Source organism: Octopus bimaculoides, chromosome 1 (genome assembly GCF_046866305.1).
Source record: "Octopus bimaculoides isolate indiv1 chromosome 1, ASM4686630v1, whole genome shotgun sequence".
Taxonomy (NCBI): domain Eukaryota; kingdom Metazoa; phylum Mollusca; class Cephalopoda; order Octopoda; family Octopodidae; genus Octopus; species Octopus bimaculoides.
In genome coordinates, this window is record NC_142928.1 from 2,182,243 (window position 1) to 2,204,742 (window position 22,500).

The window sequence follows — 22,500 nt, forward strand, 5'->3', positions numbered from 1 at the left end:
ATATATGTTGATATGCATGTATTATAATACACCAACAACAAAAACAAAAGGAATGACATATGTATCTCCGTTATTGTTGTCTAATTTGCAACGATAGAAATTTGTTTTATTGTTCGAAATCGACATTTTTATTGAGAAAATTCTGAGAATTAAAAACAAAAATCACAGACGTATATACATACATACGTACATACATGCATACATGCAGACATATAATATATATATATATATATATATAATAACAGACATATAATATACGTGCGTAGTTATGTTTTTTTGTTTTTTTTAGATTTTTCAAATGAATCGATACCTTTAGTTATAAGGAGTGCTGCCGAAATATTGAACTCTGTTTATAAAGAAAGATCTTGGTATTAAAAAGGAAACAAAGCTACATTGTTAGAGATTTAAGTAATAGAATAACTGTCACACATTTATGTTTCACTCATGTTTACATTGTAATGTGTGTGCGTGTGTGTGTATATTTATATATACATGTAAAATACATATAGATATGTGTGCATATTGCATATTTATATATATGTATGTGCGTGTATATATATATATATATATATATTCTTTTACTCTTTTACTTGTTACAGTCATTTGACTGCGGCCATGCTGGACTACCGCCTTCAGTCGAGCAAATCGACCCCGAGACTTATTCTTTGTAAGCCTAGTACTTATTCTGTTGGATCTCTTTTGCCGAACCGCTAGGTTACGAAGACGTAAACACACCAGCATCGGTTGTCAAGCGATGTCATGAGGGGGGGGGGACAAACAGACACACACACATATACATATATATACATATCCGACAGGCCTTTTCCAGTTTCCGCCTACCAAATCCACTCACAAGACTTTGGTCGGCCCGAGGCTATAGTAGAAGACACTTGCCCAAGGTGCCACGCAGTGGGACTGAACCCAGGATCATGTGGTTGGTAAGCAAGCTACTTACCACACAGCTACTCCTGCGCCTATATATATATTATATGCATATAATGCATATAAATATATATGTATTTGTGTATAATATATTATGTATGTATATATGAATATATGTGTGTGTGTGTGTGTGTGTGTGTGTGTGTGTGTGTATCCGAGTGGCATTATCCTCCAGTTGTTAATCAGTTTGATTCTTGTGTTCTTTGAGGTATCGTTTTGACAAAAATAGTTGGTTTGCCCGGAAGACACCTAAATTACATCAAAATAGCGAGAGCAAGATCTGTTAGTAACAAGTTGATGATGATGATGATGATAGCAAGTGCTCAACTGGTACCTGTTTTAACCACTCCGAAAGAGTGAAAGGTAAAGTCGATTTCAGCGGCATTTGAAATATAATAATAAAGAGGAGGAGGGGGAGGAGGAGGAATCATTAGTGCGTCGGAAAAAAAATTCACGCTGTATTTCTTGCAGTTCTTACGTTCTGGTTTCAAATTCAACCGAGTTCAAGCTGGCCTTTCATCCCTTCGGATGTGTGTGTGTGTGTGTGAGTGAGTGAGTGTGTGTGTTTGTGAGTGAGTGTGTGTGTGTGTATCCATCCATGCATGTGCATAGTGTTTGTGATGTATGTATGTGTATGTGTTTGTGTGTACGTCTTGTAACTGAAAACCGCTGTTATCCTTGTTGCGATAAAATGATGGTTGTAACAATAGATCAAACATAAGTACGGAGCTACGTAACGCTAAAAAACGCATCTTTGAATCTTTCTACCATTCCTTTTAAATTTCTTTTGCAAACTCTTTGGAACTGATGCTGTCTTCCACACAACTGATCCTTCGTAAAATGGCTACTCATGATATAGTAAACACGAGACAATCTCATCTATTATTTTTCGTTTTGAAAAAAAAAAAAACAACGAAAATCTTATGCTTAGAAAACAAAATAAAAACGCGGAAACGAGGTGGCTTTAACGGCGGATTAAGTATTGCTCGCTTTAATTATGTCGCTAATCTCTGCCTCTATAATACCCATGTTATATACTTGTATGTGGTTTCGTATTACTAAATTAAAATTCCTCGTAGATTCGTTTGTAATCCGTCGCGGTCGATAAAATAAATACCAACTAAAACACCTCGGTCGTTTCTTTAGTGAATAAGAAAAGGAGGCGAGTGAGCTGCTGAATATTCTACGCAAAATATATTTAATTGGTTGAAACTTTACCTCTTAGTTGGTGAAAGAGAAGCAAAACAGAATATGGCTACAGTTGTGATTGACTCTGAAAAAAAAGGGAGATAATTCGCGAAGCTGAGGGTTAATTTCTTTTATCTTTTACTTGTTTCAGTCATTAGACTGCGGCCATGCTGGGGCACCTCCTCGAAGAACTTTTAGTCAGTTGAATTGACTATTTTATGAAAGCCTGGTGCTTATTCTGTCGGTGCCTTTTGCCGAACCGCTAAGTTACTGGGATGTAAAAACACCAACAACGGTTAAATAGTGATGGTGGTGGTGGTGGTGGACACAAACACCCCCCACACACACGCACGCACATATAAATAGATATACGACGGGCTTCTTTCAGTTTCCGTCTACCAAATCCACTCACAAGGCTTTGGTCAACCCGAGGCTATAGTGGAAGACACTTGCCCAAGGTGCTACGCAGTGGGACTGAACCCGGAACGGTGTGGCTGTTAAGCAAACTCCTTACATCTACATATAGAACCTAAAATGCAATTTTGTTTTTATTTATTTGTATTTGTTATATTTGCTAGTAAAACATTTATATTTATTCAAATATATTTCTTAAAATGAATTAATTTTCTAATCAATAAATACTTCCAATATCTATTGCTGTGATTGCGGTTAATATAAACAATATTCTCGTTTTTGTTTTTTATTTTTGTTTTTGTTTTTCTATCTGGAAAATGTTACACAATATATGACATCTTCCTTGACAAAATATGCTTCTGAGCAGAATTTCAAATCCATCGGTGCAAAACTTTAACCCGCAGTCTTGGATCACTCATACATCCATTGGATTTCGTATACATGCACACATTCACTGTTATATTTCTGTTTTCAGAACACATCATATGAACTAAAAGACAGCACTGACGCCTGGCGGGGGATCACTCAATCAGGAGCATGTTACCCATACGAACCTTCAATGACGTATTCTTACGGTGGAACGTAAGTATTTAGTTTCCCATGTTCTGAGTCACAAAATGAAATGAATCTCAGCAGATTATTCATTGGAATATGAATTTTTTAGAACCTCCAGGAGAAATCCGATCGTTTCTTGGTATATTACAAATTGTACGTTTATGAACAGTAGGCTCTTGGAGGAAGGATTTCTACTTTTAGTCATCACCTATGTTCCAATGGCATCAACCATAAGGACCAGCGAGGTCGATACGGCTGATGATCTTCAGTAACCAAAAGACGACAGCTTCAGGGAAAGAGCAGAGACGGGGTGGGAATTAGATAGATAGATAGATAGATAGATTGAAAGAGAAAGAAAGAAAGAAAGAAAGAAAGAAAGAAAGATATAGATAGGTAGATAAATAGATACTAGATAGGTAGGTAGGTAGGTAGAGAGAAGGGAATAGAGAGAGAGAGAGAGAGAGAGAGAGAGAGAGAGAGAGAGAGAATCAGAGAGAGGGAGATAGAGAGAGAGAGCGAGAGAGAGAGAGATGGAGAGATTGATAGATAGATAGATAGATAGACAGACAGACAGACAGACAGACAGACAGACAGACAGACAGACAGACAGACAGATAGATCTGCGTGGTAAGACGTTTTCCTCCCAACCACATGGTGCCGTTTCAGTGCCACTGCGTGGCACCATGGGCCAGTGTCTTCTACAATAGCCCTGACCTCAGCTTCTAGCTAGATCCAGTAAAAGTGATATGCATTAAATGTGTCTTGAACTTCAGATAAAAATTTGTTTAGACGTTCTTTGAAGACCTTTACTACCCCACGCAAACCCGTGAGATTGTTTGGCATAAAGTTGAACATTTGAAGGCGGCGAGCTGGCAGAAACGTTAGCACGCCAGGCGAAATGCTTAGCGGTATTTCGTCAGCCGTTACGTTCTGAGTTCAAATTCTGCCGAGGTCGACTTTGCTTTTCATCCTTTCAGGGTCGATAAATTAAGTATCAGTTACGCACTGGGGTCGATATAATCGACTTAATCCCTTTGTCTGTCCTTGTTTGTCCCCTCTATGTTCAGCCCCTTGTGGACAATAAAGAAATAAGAAACGCTAGCACGCCGGGCGAATTGCTTAGCGGTATTTCGTCAGCCGTTACGTTCTGAGTTCAAATTCCGCCGAGGCCGAATTTGTCTTTCATCCTCTCGGGGTCGATAAATTAAGTATCAGTTACGCACTGGGGTCGATATAATCTACTTAATCCCTTTGTCTGTCCTTGTTTGTCCCCTCTATGTTTAGCACCCTCTGTAGGCAGTAAAGAAATAAGAAAGTTGAACATTTGTGGACCTTTAAAACCCGAGCTATTACAACACTGGGTCCTTATTCTAGATGGAAAAGACCCGATCTTTGCTACTATACAGTGCCGTCCAGTTGGGCGGTTGATATAGATTTCAGTTCCAAAATTGGGATTTAGACTTACCAGAATCCTCCATATCATTGCATATCTTTTACGGTTTCTGTTTAGTCAGTGGAGCTTCAGTTCCTTGGAAGAGCTTCAACAACCTTCCCCTCCCCCCATACACATTTTCTTATTTCATTATTCTACCTTACACCTACCATACATTTGATTCAGCCCTACATATTTTTTTTATTTATTTGCATCTTTCTCTTTAGTTATTTATATGTATGTTGTTTTTTTTTGCCTTTTATCAACAATTTAATTCCACCTATTTGAAGTATTGTGCACCACCTTTGATAACTACAACCTGAACCTGTACGCATGCGCGCGTACATTAGTAAGTATGTATGTATAAGTATTTTCTTGTAATCGCCTCTACCCCTCTTTTATAGCACAGCTTGAAGAGCCAATTCTGGCGAAACTTCGAGTTGACTCATAATTTAAAACAAAATTAAAATATTCAACTCTGTTTTACTTATTCAGTTCCTTATTCAGCTAAGTTTTATTATTTTTATGTTTAAAACCTATCTCACTGTGTGTGTGTGTGTGTGTGTGTGTGTGTGTGTGTGTGTGTGTGTGTGTGTGTGTGTGTGTGTGTGTATGTGTGTGTGTGTGTGTATGCGTGCGTGTGTGTGTTTAACATATATATATTGACTACACAAGGGAATTTAAATGAAAGAATAGATGCTTACTTTTTAATTATTCTACTTTTTCTTCTTCTTCTTCTTCTTCTTCTTCTTCTTATTATTATTATTATTATTATTATTATTATTATTGTTCAGTAGTTTTATTTTTTTAACGTGCTTTCACTTCACTACCGAGCGCAGATCTGTGTGCCTTGGGTATGTGCTGTGGTTTGCTGTGATGCTCTTATGGTTACTGTATTGAAAGTGTTTTGCGTAGGATGTGTGCAGTGCCCAGTAGTGCAATTTTCTCTATGTTATATATATTTGTAAGTCCTGGTGTTTTTGTTATGTATTTATCTGAATATATTTTTATTATACCTAAGGCACCTAATATGACAGGAATTGTTTCTGTTTTTAGATTCCACATTCGAGTTACCTCTATTTCCAGGTCTTTGCATTTTGAAAGTTTCTCCATTTCTTTTAGAGAAACGTTGTCATCTGCTGGTATTAATACATCAATTAGAAAGCATTTTTTCCTTCTTGATCTCTGACAACTATATCTGGCCTATTGGCTTTAATTTCGCTATCTGTGTGTATTGGCATATCCCATAGTATGGTTGCTTTCTCGTTTTCTGTGACCTTTTCTGGCGTGTGCCTATACCATCTTTTTTCTGTTGTTATTCCATAGTGTTGGCATATTATTATTATCATTATTATTATTATCATTATTATTATTATTATTATTATTATTATTATTATTATTATTATTGAGTGAGAGAGCAGTGCATGTCACCAAAGTAACACTGGGGTACAAGTATTCGAAGCCCAATATACCCATCATGACTACCCGTCTGATAAGGGCACACCAGGCACATGCATCACAACCATATGTGCGTGACACGGTGATCTTATATCAAGATAAACAGCGCATGACCTTGCAGGTGGGGCCCAGTTAGAATTTTCTTCAGGTCGAGTAGCCCATTGTGCTCAAAAGGTCTTCAAATAAGATTCGTTTAAGGATGATGAACAATACACCTATGTTTGCAGAAGTGAATTGTTCAAACCCCAAAGAATTCCTCTCAACACAAGCTCGTGATTAGAGGTGCATATATCGTCGGCCACTATGCGACATGCTCAACTGGTTAAGATCAAAAACCATGTGAGACAGTGCCTCGTACTGCATCAGAACATTATTATTATTATTATTGTTGTTGTTGTTGTTGTTGTTGTTGTCATTGCCTTTGCACAGCTCCTAACGCTGCAGATGTACTACGGTGTCAGCTGTTCACTACCAGTGAACTAAGATAACACCCCTTATTTTTCGAGCACCTTCCAGAGTATTCGAGCGGTTCCAAGAGGTGCTGTTTTCTGCAAGTGCTCCACCCTTATTGCAGCCCCTATTTGTTCCACGTACTTCTCAAGATTTTTGCTCGCTGTTCCCAGGGCTCTGACAATTATTGGTACTACTGCTACCTTTTTCCTCGACCACAGCTGCTTAACTTCCCAAGCTAACCTGCCATATCTCTCGACTTTTCTCTCTTCCTTATCGCATACCTTGTTGACAGCTGAGCATGTTATATCTATGATCCAGCATAGTTTGCTTTCTTTCTCAATCAACACTATGTCCGGCTTCCTATTCTCTATCTCATGGTCGCACTGAATCAGAAAGTTCCATAGGATCTTTGTATTATCATTTTCGATGATGCCTTCAGGTTTGTGGTCATACCAATTTTTTGCTCTGTCAAGTTCATACTTGTTGCAGAGTGTTTAATGGACAAGCCTGGCTATATTGTCGTGGCGTCTCTTATATTCTTTCTGGTCTAGTGGCGTACATTGGCTGGTTATATGCCATGCGGTTTATTATTATTATTATTATATGCACACATACACGCACACAAGTATGTGTGTATGTGTTTGTGCGTATATTATTTATGCTATATCTATGTGTGTATGTATACAGTATCTGTATATGTGCGTCTATCTCCGTATAATCCTTTTATTTTCTCTCTCTGCTCTCTAGGTATGGAACGATGGATTTAAATGGCGCTGCCCGGAGGAAAAACGCGACTCGTGAAACTACGAACACTTTAAAAGCATGGCTTTACGAACACCGAAAAAACCCCTACCCAACGAAAGGAGAGAAAATTATGTTGGCTATAATCACAAAAATGACCCTTACCCAGGTGTCCACCTGGTTTGCGAATGCCAGGCGAAGACTTAAGAAAGAGAATAAAATGACGTGGTCCCCTCGGAATCGTTGTGGTGACAATGATGACGGAGACGGTCGAGATAAAGCTGGTGACAGCGACAGTGATGATCTTAAGGAGAAAGATGAGAATATGAAGAAAATCAACGGACTGGACACCACTGACAGTAAGCTAAGTTATTCATTATATAACACACACACACACACACACACACATCTTTTGCATAAACGCTGTACATACTTACTGAAAGAGAGAGAAAGAGGGAGAGAGAGAGAGAAAGAGGGAGAGAGAGAGAGAGAGAGAAAGAGGGAGAAAGAGGGAGAGAGAGAAATCAGTAGAAAGGGAGTTTGTGTTTTTATAAATACCAGATAACAATTTCTGGTCGGTTGTGCTTCAAATCAATTTTACTCTTTGTCTTAGATTTTACCAAAATCAGATATGAATCTGATGATTCTTAACCTTTATCAATTCCATGTTCGTTATGTTTCTGGCTTCCCTCTTGTCCATTCGTAAATTGCATGTGCAAAAAATTCGCCCTAAAAAATTTCACCGTGTCCGGAAAATTCTTTGTAAAGTAAATTCGCCGTAAAGACAATGATGAAGTTGTATAATATCAGCATTTTTAAAAAATAAAAAATGATAAATGGTTTTAGAAAAAAAACTAAACCGGCAAGTCTTTTTACCCAACGTCGAACATTAAAAAAACCTGATGAGGTAATTTAAAACGATGAGGTCATTTCTCATGGCGAATTTTCCTACAGCAATAATGTTTACGGTAAAATTTCCTACAGCCCATAAATTGCTACAGACTTAACTTGTCTCCATCTTAACCGTGTAGCCCCTTGTGGGCAGTAAAGAAACAAGAATCGTTAAGACGCCGGGAAAAATGCTTAGCGGTATTTCGTCCGTCTTTACATTCTAACTTCCCATGTTGCCAAGGTCGAATTTGCCATTTGTCCTTTCGAGATCGAACTGGTACTTCCGATAAGTACCGGTTGAGTACTGGGGTCGATGTAATCGACCGATGCCCTTCCTCGGTATTGCTGGCCTTGTACCGAAATGCGAAACCTGTGTGTGTGTGTGTGTGTGTGTGTGTGTGTGTGTGTGTGTGTGTGTGTATGTGTGTGTGTGTGTGTGTGTGTGTGCGTGCGTGCGCGCGCGTGTAAACATTATAATAAATAACAATATAACAATCTGGATCGGCGTCACCACCAATGCAGCAGGCGTGAATCTTGATTTCCCGACACACAAAACACTGATTCATCGAGACGAAAATGTTGCTACCATACGTTTGTGAGCTTGTTGTGATTTTTCCTAAAACATACGACTATCTCTTAAGATATGGATTTAAAAAATGGTTTCATTATAGCAAAACTAATTAACCACACACACACATATATAGCAATGAACCATGTAACACACAGCCACACACACACTCACACATGTAAATGATTGTATATATTAAACATTAGACGTTTGTCAAGAATAACTCGACCAGAAATGTTTATTTAACAAAGAGCTTAACGAATGTAGTAACACCGTGTGTATGGCGGCTATACATGGCTAAATTCGCTATCAGTCACACCAGACTAAGTTTACAGACATGCGTCTACCAAATTATGTAATTAATGTGAACCTGTTTTTACTAAAAGTGTGTATGTGAGAGAGTGTAATATACGTTTGAGTAAGTATTAATATGGGCAGCTGAGCGTGCTAGGAACCGTATAGGTAAAATATAGTCGTCATTAACTGTGACTCTATGTGCTACCAGCTCATATACTGCTAGAAGTAACAGCTAAGCCACTTAGAGTTGCGTAAAAGCACATTTGTATATATATACTGACAGGGTGGACCGTTGCTACATGAGTGAAGCAACGCTAGAACACCAGACTGCAAAGTTTCATCCCAATGAGAATTGTCGATAGTGTGCCTCCATAGGTTTATATATATATTGACAGCGAAAATTAACTGTTTCATGGACGCTTCCCATTATTAGCATGGAGCAGTGCAGTCCGGTGTTCTAGTGTTGCTTCGCTCATGAGGTAGTTATTCACCCTGTCAGTATATACGAATGTGCCTTTACGCAGCTACAAGTGGTTTAACTGTTATTTCTTGCAACATATGCGTTTGTAGCACGTTCACTCACAGTTAGTGACGACTAAAGTTTTGCCTATACGGTTTATATTGCATCCAGCTGCCATATAATTCTACGAGTGAGCGGACAAACGAAAGAAAGACACACTCAACACATATAACAGGTGCTACATATATTATTATAATTTAAAATAGTTTGACTTGGCTTCATGCGACTTAAAGTTTCGTGGACTTCTTACAAAAACCTTTGCTCGCTCAGGCTCAGGTCACCGAGTAATCTGAACGAGCTAGGTTCCTGTAAGAAGCCTACAAAACTTTAAGGTGCATGGACCCGAATCAAATTGTTTTAAATAATAATAATAATAATAATAATAATAATAATAATAATAATAATAATAATAATAGTAATAATAATAATAATAATAATAATAATAATAATAATAATAATAATAATAATAATATGTATATGGCGTTTTTATACCTTTTACCAATAGAGAGAATTCTTTTCTCCACCGTAACTGCAGTGAATTTGCCTTTAGAAGTTGGAATATCACAAGCGTATTCTAGCCTAAACTTCGTGTGTAGATAGCTCGATAGACAGATAGATAGATCGATAGATCGATAGATAGATAGATCGATATTGATACGTGTGTGTGTATATACACACACACATACGTTTATATATATATATATATATATATATATATATATATATATATATTACGTCGTATGTAAACAAACAAGTTTATTTATATATACATATATATATATATATATATATATATATGTGTGTGTGTGTGTGTGTGTGTGTGTGTGTGTGTGTGTGTGTGTGTGTGTGTGCGAGCTTGTATGTGCGTGTATCGTAAGATGTATTTGTACGTATAGATCTATACGCGCACGCGCGCGTGTTGAGTAACACTGAATTATTATTATTATTATAAATGCGTTGTTTCTGAGTCTCGATAATGAAGTAACTCCTTCGTTTCTTAGTCACTGACGAAATATAAACCAAGCCTCAATAAGCAACCACACTTACCATTAAATACATGAAACACATCCAGTAATTAAACAACGAGTGGCATATCGACTAATTAATATAACTCGTCTAAGTAGCACTTCCTCGTTAAATCCCTCAAACTTTATTCCATTCATTCGCTAATTGAAAGAACCAAGATTTTCACAACAGAGGTGAGGCGGATCTATTGTTGTAAGCTAACCTATGTAGTAACAATTATTGACATTTCTCACTCAATGAAAATACCTTTGTTTTTATTTTTATTATTGTTGGTGATGTTGTTGTTGTTAATAGTAAAGACACGCTCCACTCCGTATTCAACGCTCAATAGGTGTGAACAGTCGTCGTAGCAGCTCCTGACTGCGTGCTCCCCACTTCACTTCCGGTGGGGCGCTCTCTGATTATCATCATAAAAAATATGAATATTCAAGTATTATTATTATTATTATTATTAGTAGTAGTAGTAGTAGTAGTAGTAGTAGTAGTAGTAGTATCAAGGCAGTGAGCTGGCAGAACCGTTAACACGACGGGCAAAATGCTTAGCAACGTTTAATTCGTTTTTACGTTCTGAGTTCTAATTACACCGAGGTCGACTTTACCTTTTCTCCTTTCTGGGTCGATAAAATAAGTGCCAGTTAAGTACTGGGGTCAATGTATTCGACTCATCCCCTCCCCGAAACTTCAGGCTTTGTGCCTATAGTAGAAAGGATTATTATTATTATTATTATTATTATTATTATTATTTTATGTTTGACTTTTGTTTTGCATTTGTACAAGTTGGATCCTTGCCGAGTGTCTTCCTGACACCTAGTTTAGAGAAACGGACTGTATACATTGGTAGGCCATTAAGATAAACACACCAGATTGTTCTTTTACAAAGTCAGGTGACAGAGAAAAAGAGGAAGAAAAGAAAAATGAAAAAGTAAACAATAAAAAAGTAAAAAAAAAGAAACGAAAGGGGGAAAAAGGAAAGAAAATTCACTGCGACACTGCTCTTCTCAGTACGTGTGACGTACCAGTTACGACAACCTTTTGCACTTCCTGCATGGATGGTAAGCCAGAGATCATTCGTAAATAATTCTCAGTCCTTTTTTGATCATCATCGTCATTATTATTATTATTATTATTATGTGAGAGAGCAGTGCATGCCATCAAAGTGACACTGGGGTAAAATATACGAAGCCCAGTATACCCATTATTACTACCCGTCTGATAAGGGTACACCAGGCACATGCATCACAACCATATTTACGCCAAATGATGATCTCATATCAAGATAAACAGCGCATGACCTCGCAGGTGGGGCCCAGTTAGAATTTTCTTCAGGTCGAGTAGCCCATCCCGCTCAAAAGGTCCCTGAATAAGGTTTGTTTAAGGATGTTGAGCAAAACGACCCATGTTTCGAAAGGTGAATTATTCAAACCACAACGAATTCCTCTCAACACATGGCTATGATACTCCCCCACTACTTCTGCTCATGATCAGAGATGCACATCTCGTCAGCCACCAAGGGACATGCTCAACTGGTTAAGGTCAAACAACTGACAAGCAAATCTGTGGTATTAAGCAGAATATTTGCTGTAGCCCATCTTTTATGCCAAGACAAAACAATGTACATCATAACACTTCCAATCAATTAAGATCAGAAGCAATGAGAGCCACTACCTGGTACTGCATCCGGGCATTTATTATTATTATCATTATTGTTGTTGTTGTTGTTGTTGTTGTCGTTACCTTCCCCTTAGCGAAGGCGGAGGTATTGTTTCTTGTCGTGCTTGTTTGTCTGTGGACAAGATATCTCAAGAACCGCTGGATGGATTCGAATGGAACTTTGAGGGATCTTTGACCTTATGACTGGCACGAACTGATTAGATTTTGGGGATCGATCCTGTACCGGACAAAGTTTCTGGATTGCTTTTCCTGTTTTTTTTTGTTTTTTTACTTAATTTTTGAGAGCGATCGGGTTCACTTTTAGTATTCTTGTTTGTGAGAGCCGTCGCGTTTACTTCAAATATTCTAATTTTAAAAATCATCTCCGGCTAATCGTTCAGAAGACGTAGGTGTTGCCTTGGCGGAGGTTTGCGCTCTCTGAGAGCTCTCATTATTATCATCATCATCATCATCATCATCATCATCATTATTATTATTATTATTATTATTATTATTATTATTATTATTATTATTATTATTATTATTATTATTATTATTATTATTAAGGCGGTGAGCTGGCAGAATGGTTAGCGCGTTAGACAAAAGTGCCTAGCGCCTTTCTTCTGGCTCTTTACGTGCAAAGTTCAAATTGTGTCAAGGTCGATTCTGCCTTTCAATAAAGTAGTCGATGTAAGATATTTAACCATCTCCCTCCACGATTGCTAACCTTGTAGCAAAATTTAGAAACTACTACTACTACTACTACTACTGCTACTACTACTGCTGCTGCTACTATTCAGGCAGAGCGGTGTTTTAGTAACTGGTGTTGTTGTATTGGAAGTTGTGGCTGGGCCGCCTTCTGCTTTTTCTGCTTCTGTTGTTATTGTTTTGTTTTATTTTTGTTTTCTTGTTTTATTTTGTTTTTTTCTTTCCTTTTGTTATGTTAATTGGTAATTGAGACTTGGATAAATATTACTTTATCACAAACAATAACCACCAACAGTAGCATCATTGTCCTGTCGATCGATCATCATCATCATCATCATCATCATCATCATCATCATCATTATCATTATTATTATTATTATTATTATTATTATTATTATCATTATTATTATTATTATTATTATTATTATTATTATTATTATTATTATTATTATCATCATCATCATCATCATTATTATTATTATTATTATTATTATTATTATTATTATTATTATTGTTATTATTGTTATTGTTATTATTGAGGAGGGTTTGCCGCTCCTTAACCGAACACCTTCTTTCAATCATATTTAAACAACAGCAACAATAACAATAACAACAGCTACTACTACTGCTACTACTACTACTACTATTACTACTACTACTACTACTAGAGGTGCTTACGAAACAACCTCACCTCCAGTTAGTTCCAACAGCAACCAACTCAACGAGTGACCAGTGAATCGAACGCAGCCGTCTGGCTGGGCTTATTTGATTTGAAAACATAAAACCAGAGCGGCACCTATCGCCCATTTATTGACAGGCGCTGCGACGTCAACAGGAAGTGAAGGCACGCGGTTTACTCCAGCACTTAACAACAATACTGTGATTTTATTTACATATGGTAGCTTTATTTCACGCATTTTACGCTTCCGGTTTATATAATCCCATTTACAATCCTTGCACTCTATTTTTCCCACCTCTTTTTCGAGCTTTTGTTGGGTTTTTTTTTTCTTTTGAATAGTTTGGTCTTTATCTATCGATTTCCATATGGAAATGTTTTCTGTGCTTATTCATTTCTATGTCTGTCTATACATATGTTTATTTATTTAATAATTCGCCATTGTAGTTTTATGTAATTTTTCCTTTTCAGACAGCCTTAAATGAAAGATAAACCACACCGTTAAAACTTCTACGTTTTTAAGACCACCATTATCGCTTTGTCTCTGTGTGTATATTATTAACTTTACCATTGTGTATAAACACACACCACTGAACCGCACGTGTGCACACACACACACACACACACATGCTAATATGTATGTACGTATGTAGATATGTGCATATGTAATATACACATACATACAAACACACGCGTATACACGCACACACACATACGCGCATATATATATATATATATATATATATATATATATATATATATAAGTGTATTTAAGATACAGCTTTTTATTTATGCATATATGACTGAAGTTTATTAAGCACACTTTCATGTGTATGTATTCATACATACACACTTTCGTGTGTATGTATGAATGCATATATGTGTGTCTTTGTGTGTGGATCATCTAATATTATAAATGCGAAAACTAATTTCTGTGTGTCAGTGTGTCACACTTAGACCCCCTCACTCACTATTCAATGACACTCCTACTATTCTTCATGATAGAGTGAGAGTAATAGTAGGCATAGAGATGGTGGGAGCGGTGGTGATAGCTGAGAGAGAGAGAGAGAGAGAGAGGGAGAGGGCTGATGATGTTTTATTAAAAGTAGTAGTGTTGACGGTGGCAGTGGGAGTAATAATAAAAGTGAGAGAAAGAGTGGATATGTGACAGAAAGAAGGAGATGATGTACAACATTGTTTAACCATGTCTCTTTGACAGAAATTCCTGTCGCCAACATACTGAACACTATCATTTTTGTTTTACTTTTGCTTTCTTAATACACATACACACACACACACACACACACACACATACACACACACACACACACACACACACACACACACACACACACATATATATATATATATATATATATATATATATATATATATATATATATAAAATACATTTTAATTGAAATGAAGTTTCCCCAAAATTAAATATTTCTGATATAATAAATATGAATTCAAATTTAATAAATCCTTTCTACTGGAAGCAGAAGGCCTCAAATTTTGGGGGAAGGGATGAAGCCGATTACATCAACTCCAGTACGTAACTGGTATTAAATTTTATCGACTTCGAAAGGATGAAAGACAAAGTCGAACTCGGCTGAATTCGAACTCAATACCTAATGGTAGACGAAATACCGCTGAGTATTTCGCCCGGCGTGCTAACGAGTCTGCCAGCTCGCTGCCTTAGTATTATGTAATAATATAATACTAGCTGGATTGGTGAAAAATTCGCGGAAAACATAAAAAATGTAAGCATCTGTAAACAGTGTACTGGTGCCATGAGAAATGTTTGTATATTATGACCGTCTCTCTTTATGTTCTGAGTTCAAATTCTGCCTAGGTTGACTTTGCCTTTCGTCCTTTCAGGGGCGATAAATTAAGTACCATTTGTGTACTAGGGTCGATCTAATCAACTGGCCCCCTCACCACAAAGATATTCAGGCCTAGAAAAGTATATTGCGACAGTTACAGAATATAGAAAGTAATGTAACACCAATGACAATATAATCCAACCAAAATATCTCAGTTACACAAACGTAAACGGAATTACTATTTAACCTTAAAATACATCATACATATTCAAAGAACCTTATTGTACAAATTAAAATGCAAAAGAACAAAATAATAAATGGATTTATAAAAGAAAGTTTGGTAATTACGTTTATTTCCACCACGCGACACTTATTATTGCAAATATGTTTTAACTATACACACACACACAAATACATTCATATATATATGTCTCGAGTTGTAGCTGTAATTCAAAGGAGCCAGCCTTGTCATATTCCGTGTGAGGCTGAATCTCCCTGAGAACTACGTTCATCTTATGCATGTCTGTGGAGTACTCAGCCATTTGTGAGTTAATTTTATCCTCGTGAGGTAATGAAAAGTGAAATTGACATCCAAAAAAGGTGTGCTTCAGATCTATATATTGGTATGTATTGTAAGAAACAGCTAGGTTTCTTTCTCTAACATTTTACATAAAATGTGATAAACAAAACAAATAGGAATTTTGAAAGAAGTTTCTATAAAACTAGTTTTGAAAAATCGCATGGTTAAGGTGACACACCAGAAGAGAATAGTAATCAAAGGGGTCCATAGATGAAAAATGATTGAGAACCCCTACTCTAAGAAAAGGAGCATATAGCTATATATATATATATATATATATATTGTTCGAAAATATAAAGACACAAATCGTGTCGTATAGCCAGCTGGAGACGATGTCTCTTGGAGCTAAGTTACAGCAACATTCATCCTAAACCTGGACTGCCATGTTATGTTGGCAAACAATCTTTACTACATAATACATTTGTATTGCAATATTTAAATTTTTCATTGAAAACTTTTTTCAGTGTTCTCGTTCTGTTAACGGCTAAGCGTTCCGGCGAGTATACTGGCATTGATGAAGCAACATTTAAAATACTGTCCAGGTAAATCTAGTTGAAGAAGACTAATCAAATTTACAATAACGAACGTATTTGAATTTGAAGAGTCCGAAACCTAGGTACTGGATTATCCGATTCTGGGTTGTCCATTTATCGAATGTTCTTCCTAGAGGTAAGACGAAACTTTTTAGGTTCGCTGCCCTCACACGTAAAGCTATACTATAACATCGTAAATTTATCGACTGCTATTTCCAGTAAACATTGGTGCCTTGTTGTACCACTGCTCTCTCTCTCTCTCTCTCTCTCTCTCTCTCTTTATATATATATATGTATATGCGTGCACATATGAATACGCACATATCCCCACGTCAGTCTGCTTGTACGTATAAAATGCTAAGTCGACTTCAGAGGAAACACTACAGCCTGCCACAACCAGTTAAACGCATAATAAATGAGAAAGCAGATCTTACTTCTACTGTTAGCCTTGCCTCACATCACTCCCTCCCCCCACTAACACACCTCTACACATCAGCCTTCTTGTGCTGTTGCTATTACAACTATTTACTCCCCACCCTCCGCAATACACATCAACCTTCTACTGTTGTCACTATTAGAACTATTTACTCTTGTTATCAGCGCTAAGGTCAGTCTGTGATGTAACGGTAGCTGATAGCAACGTCATATTTCATTAAATTCATTGACAGACTCGAAAGCTCTGTCTTTGTGCGTCTGTCTGTCTGTCAGCCTCGTTTTCTCTGTATGTATGTGTGTGTGTGTGTGTATGAATATGTATGTGCATATATATATATATATATATATATATATATATATATATATATATATATATATATATATTTATATATATATTTATATATTTATATATATGCATATCTATATATGTATAATATATGTATATATTTATATCTGCACATGTATATGTGTGTGTATATGTGTATATGTGTATATGTGTGTGTATATGTGTATATATATATATATATATATATATATATATATACATATATGTGTGTGTGAGAGAGAGAGAGAGAGAGAGAGAGTATGTATATGTGTGTATATATAGATATATGAAAGGAGTGTGCTTGTGTATGTGTGTGTGTGTGTGTGTGTGTGCGTGGGTGCGTATGTATAGTTTGTTTTGTGTAAAGTTAGATATGCAAACAATCAAAACATTTACGCACAATAGAACATTTGTTTTATTTTAACAAAGATTGACAGGGACTTCGAAGTTTAGACTCAGCTGCCTTCATGTGCTTGTGTGTGTATGTATGAAAATGTACATATACATATATACGCTCCTAACCACGAACATAAATCATGAAAAGCCATTTGATCCATTGAAGAACCACAAAATATATATATATATACTCTTAGTTTAGTTATTAACTGTACGGTCTATTATGACGTGGCAAAAATGTTCGTCACTCTTCTGCGACCTTTTTAGTGGCATAATTTCATTGCAGTGTGTTCATAAAATACTAAAATGACTATTCTATAATGTAATGTTGTTCAAGTCACTAGTCAAAAGTATACTAATCTAAAATATGTGTTCGTAATATGTATTATATTAAATTTAAATTATTCGTTACATATGGCCATATGTTTCGTTCTAAACGAGATTTTCAAATGAATGAGATATTTGGTTCAATGGGGAAGAAGACTGTGAAATCATGAGGTATAGTAGTTAGAGAGACAGGGAGAGGGGGTACATCTAAAGTTAAAATACTTATGTATTATAATTAGTTGCATGGACTCGGAATTTAGTAGTGAACAGAAATTAAAAAATTCACTTTCCGTTTCAAATTTTAAGCCCTACAGTAAAGACTCCTTCCCACTTATAGTTCCATTAATATTTTGGCTCTCGATAGTCTTCCCTCTTTTATCGCCATATTCCGCCCTTTGATATGCTTCTCCTGGCTCTTTTAATTCAAAATAATGTGAACATTTTTTATCGTATGTATCTTTAGAATAACCGATTTTCTTTAAAATCTTACTCGTTTCTAACTTCAAAATCCACGAACTAGACCAAATATTCTACTTGCTTTTAAAGAGCTCACAGAGAGGAACATACGGCCATCTGTAATGAATGAACGCTTTTAATTTGATGTTACATATAATATTATTCTAGACGTCCATCGTTTTATGGCTTCTGTGTCAGAAATAACATTCCATACATCTATACACACACACACACACACACACACACACACACACACACACACATATATATATATATATACATATATTATACATATATATGTATGTGTATGTATACACATACACACGTGTGTATATATATATGTATAAAGATACACACACAGGGGTGTATATATATATATATATATATATATATATATATATATATATATATATATATATATATATATATACTGTAGAGCTAGAGAAGTACTCTAGCATTGAACAATCTATTTTGTTTGTTTGCATCTTTCACTCACTACATCTCATCTTCCTTTTCATCTTCATTACCATCATCGTCATCATCTCCCATCATCATCAGCATCATCGTCATCGTCGTCGTCGTCGTCATTGCTGTTATTGTTACCGAAGCAGTCTCCTTATCTCTTACAAAGCAAATAAGAAGGACTCAATAGAGATAGAAATATATTTACTCCCTCCGCCACCTCTTCTGGCCCCTGACTCTTTAATACCCAACGCCCACCCACCACCCTCTACCTAATCTAGTGTTGGCGATCGTCTTGAGAATACGGTCGACACCCTTAGAATAACTTCCCTATGCTCTCGTCCATCTCTTACTACTCCCCCCACATCTCTAGCAAATCCTAAGAGGCAGGTCCTCCCCCTTTGTAATGCATTTACCTCCTCCCCACATTTTGTCGCTGTTTCCCTTTTCCCCTACACCTAGTAGTCAGACCCACCCCATTTCATAAAGCATTTACCCAACCTTCTCCGTCCCTCTACATCCCAGCACCGCCCCCCACCTTAGTCTTAATAGAAAGGTCCACTCCCTGAATATTATTTTATATTATCGCAATAAAAACATCGTTTATTGATTGGCATTAAGATATTATTGTAAGTGGTGGTGGTGCAGCTCCTCCTTGTAGTTGTCGTAACCATGATGATGTTGGTAATGAAACAGAAACAGTCGGCAAAGATATAGGGTTCATTATACACACACACACACACACACACACACACACACACACACACGTGTGTATGTATGTAACATAGATGGGCTAAGGTTCACTACAGCTGTTTCAGATGTGGGTTTTATTCATGGACAAATCAATTACATCATGTAAAGAAATCGTTTTCTTCAGGTGAATTAAGAGAAAAATTTAACACTTTTTTTTTCTCACATAATACATATTGACCCTCTCATTTCGGTGCTATTCCCTAGTCTACCCTTTACCTTCGTTATTAAAACATCTTGATTATATTGGATCCTGAAAATTCAACGATTCACATGTGGTTTTATATATATATATATATATATATATATATATATATATATATATATATATACGATGGGTTTCTTTCAGTTACCGTCTACCAAATCCACTCACAAAGCTTTGGTCGGCCTGAGGCTAGAGTAGAAGACACTTGTCCAAGGTGCCACGCAGTGGAACTGAACCCGGAACCCTGTGGTTGGGAAGGAAGCTTCTTACCACACAGCCACGTCTGCGCCTTTGGTGGTAAAATCTAATTTCTTCAAATCCGATAATAATAGCCCAAAACTACCTTCTCAATATTATTCGGGTATCAAAATATTTGGATAACCGTATGATAGATTGAACATGAGTGTAAGAGAAACAGTTGACATCAATTGAACAAGTATCAAAACATTTCAACTAATTCTCGTCTGATAAAATGCAAGTAAGGCGTACGTTCTTTCCGATAACGAAATGATTATTTTTCAAAAAGCACAACGTAATAGGAAACTTCTATGGTGCCAAAATTGGACGAATTGTTATCTGCAGAATTCTGCTTTCTTACTTGTGTTTATGTGAGAATGGTATGTGTGTGTGTGTGTGTGTGCATACTAATAGAAGTGTTTTCAAAATTACTGTGAGTTTGTGTAAGTACATATACGTATATATATATGCATATATATATATATATATATATATATATATATATATATATATATATATATATATATATATATATATATATGCATATATATATATATATATATATGCATATATATATATATATATATATATATATATGCATATATATATATATATATATATGCATATATATATATATATATATATATATATATATATATATATATATATATATATATATATATATATATATATATGCATATATATATATATATATATATATATATATATTCTTTTATATGTTTTAGCCCTAAGGCTGTGGCCTTGCTGGGATAGTATACATGTGTGTATATGTGTGTGTGTGTGTATATATATATATATATATATATATATATATATATATTATATATGTGTGTGTATGTGTATATATATATATATATATATATATATATATATATAACCCGCGCTCTTAACCACTACGCCATATGCCCGTGGGCTTTTTTGACAGATGGCGTAGTGGTTAAGAGCGCGGGCTACTAACCTCAAGATTCCGAGTTCGATTCCAGGCAGTGACCTGAATAATAGTGATAATAACAATAATAATAATAACATCGAAAAATACCTTAGGAATGAGAACCTAGATTCGAAATTTCCCCAAGACACCTGATGAAGGCTGGAGGGAAGCCCTCATTGAAGCTGTACGAGAATGCGAAAGTTTACAACCGTGAATCTGGGAGTAACAGTTCAATATTTTGCAGCGGTGAGATGGCAGAATTGTTAACACGCCGGGCAAAATGCTTAGCGGTATTTCGTCCGGCTTTATGTCCTGAGTTCAAATTCTGCCGAGATCGACTTTCCCCTTCATCCTTCGGGCCGATAACATAAATGCCAGTTGAACACTGGGATCGATGTAATCAACGTATCCTTCCCTCCCTCCGAAATAGCCAACCTTGTGCCAAAATTTCTTTTCTACACTAGGCACAAGGCCCGAAATTTTGGGGGAGGGGGCCAGTCAATTAGATCTACCCCAGTACGAAACTGGTATTTAATTTACCGACCCCGAAAGGACGAAAGGCAAAGTCGAGCTCGGCAGAATGATCTTGCCAAAATTTAAAACTAATATTTCGTAGCCTTGACTCGTGTTGTATATGAGTAAAAAGACTTCACTCAACTTGTATGTGAGTGTGAGTGATAGTTTAATATTTTACAGCCTTGACTGAATTCAATATTATTTCTAATATTTTCCATTTTCTTTCCTTTCCCCAGATCAAGAGTGCAGTCGCCGAGCAAAAGACATTGTGTCACATTTGGATATGGAAAAGAATGTTCAGAACATGATACCAGGATCTCTTCAGAGCAGTCCAACCTCGTCCCCGCTTCCGACTGCCAGCACCCGCCATAGGTTAGAATACTCCGATACATCGCGACCTACGGTCAGTGAGTCGCCGTGTGCAAGCAGCAACGACTCGGCCCTCAGTGATGAGGCAAACATCCTGCTGAAGAATTCTCACGATCACAGCGATGGCTTGAAGCCTCGGATATGGTCGCTGGCTGACACAGCCACCTCGTCAGCGGGTTTGATGAACCGAGGTGTCACCGCGCCTCTCACACATATCCATATGAACAATAAAAACATGCCTACTTCAAGCCAACCGCCTCTTTTAGCCGCGACGTCAAGCACAAGCCTACGAGGTTGGCTTGGCAATTCCTTCGCTAACCCAAACACCAGCTTCACGCCTGCCGTATCAGCCATGTATACTCTCAATAGCCAGAGACTGAATGACAGTACAGTAGGCAGTAATCTAAGCCAGATGCCACCTGTTGCTACTGGCAACAATACATCGACGGCCACTTCTCACCTAGTGCGGCCCTTTGCGCAGGTCAATTCCTTATATCCAACTGCTAGAGACATATCGCATCTACGACCAACCGACGGCATCTTACAGAATAGCATCAACAATTTAAGTTCGTAACGCTGTCACAATACAAAAACAACCATTTAAAGATTCGT

At 36.7% G+C, this 22,500-nt stretch overlaps 1 protein-coding gene across 2 annotated transcripts in view; it reads left to right on the plus strand.

The window, feature by feature from the left end:
* The window catches only part of LOC106872663 (iroquois-class homeodomain protein IRX-6), a 213,943-nt gene that overhangs the window by 191,343 nt on the left and 100 nt on the right, over positions 1–22,500 (plus strand). For both annotated transcript variants that reach the window (XM_052974557.2, XM_089347522.1), the window contains exons 3-5: positions 3,020–3,126; positions 7,190–7,542; positions 21,756–22,500. The exon at positions 21,756–22,500 is cut by the window's right edge and continues 100 nt beyond it. In XM_052974557.2, the coding sequence (XP_052830517.1) occupies positions 3,020–3,126; positions 7,190–7,542; positions 21,756–22,462 (1,167 nt within the window). In that variant the 3' untranslated portion in view covers positions 22,463–22,500. The remainder of the gene's footprint in view (positions 1–3,019; positions 3,127–7,189; positions 7,543–21,755) is intronic.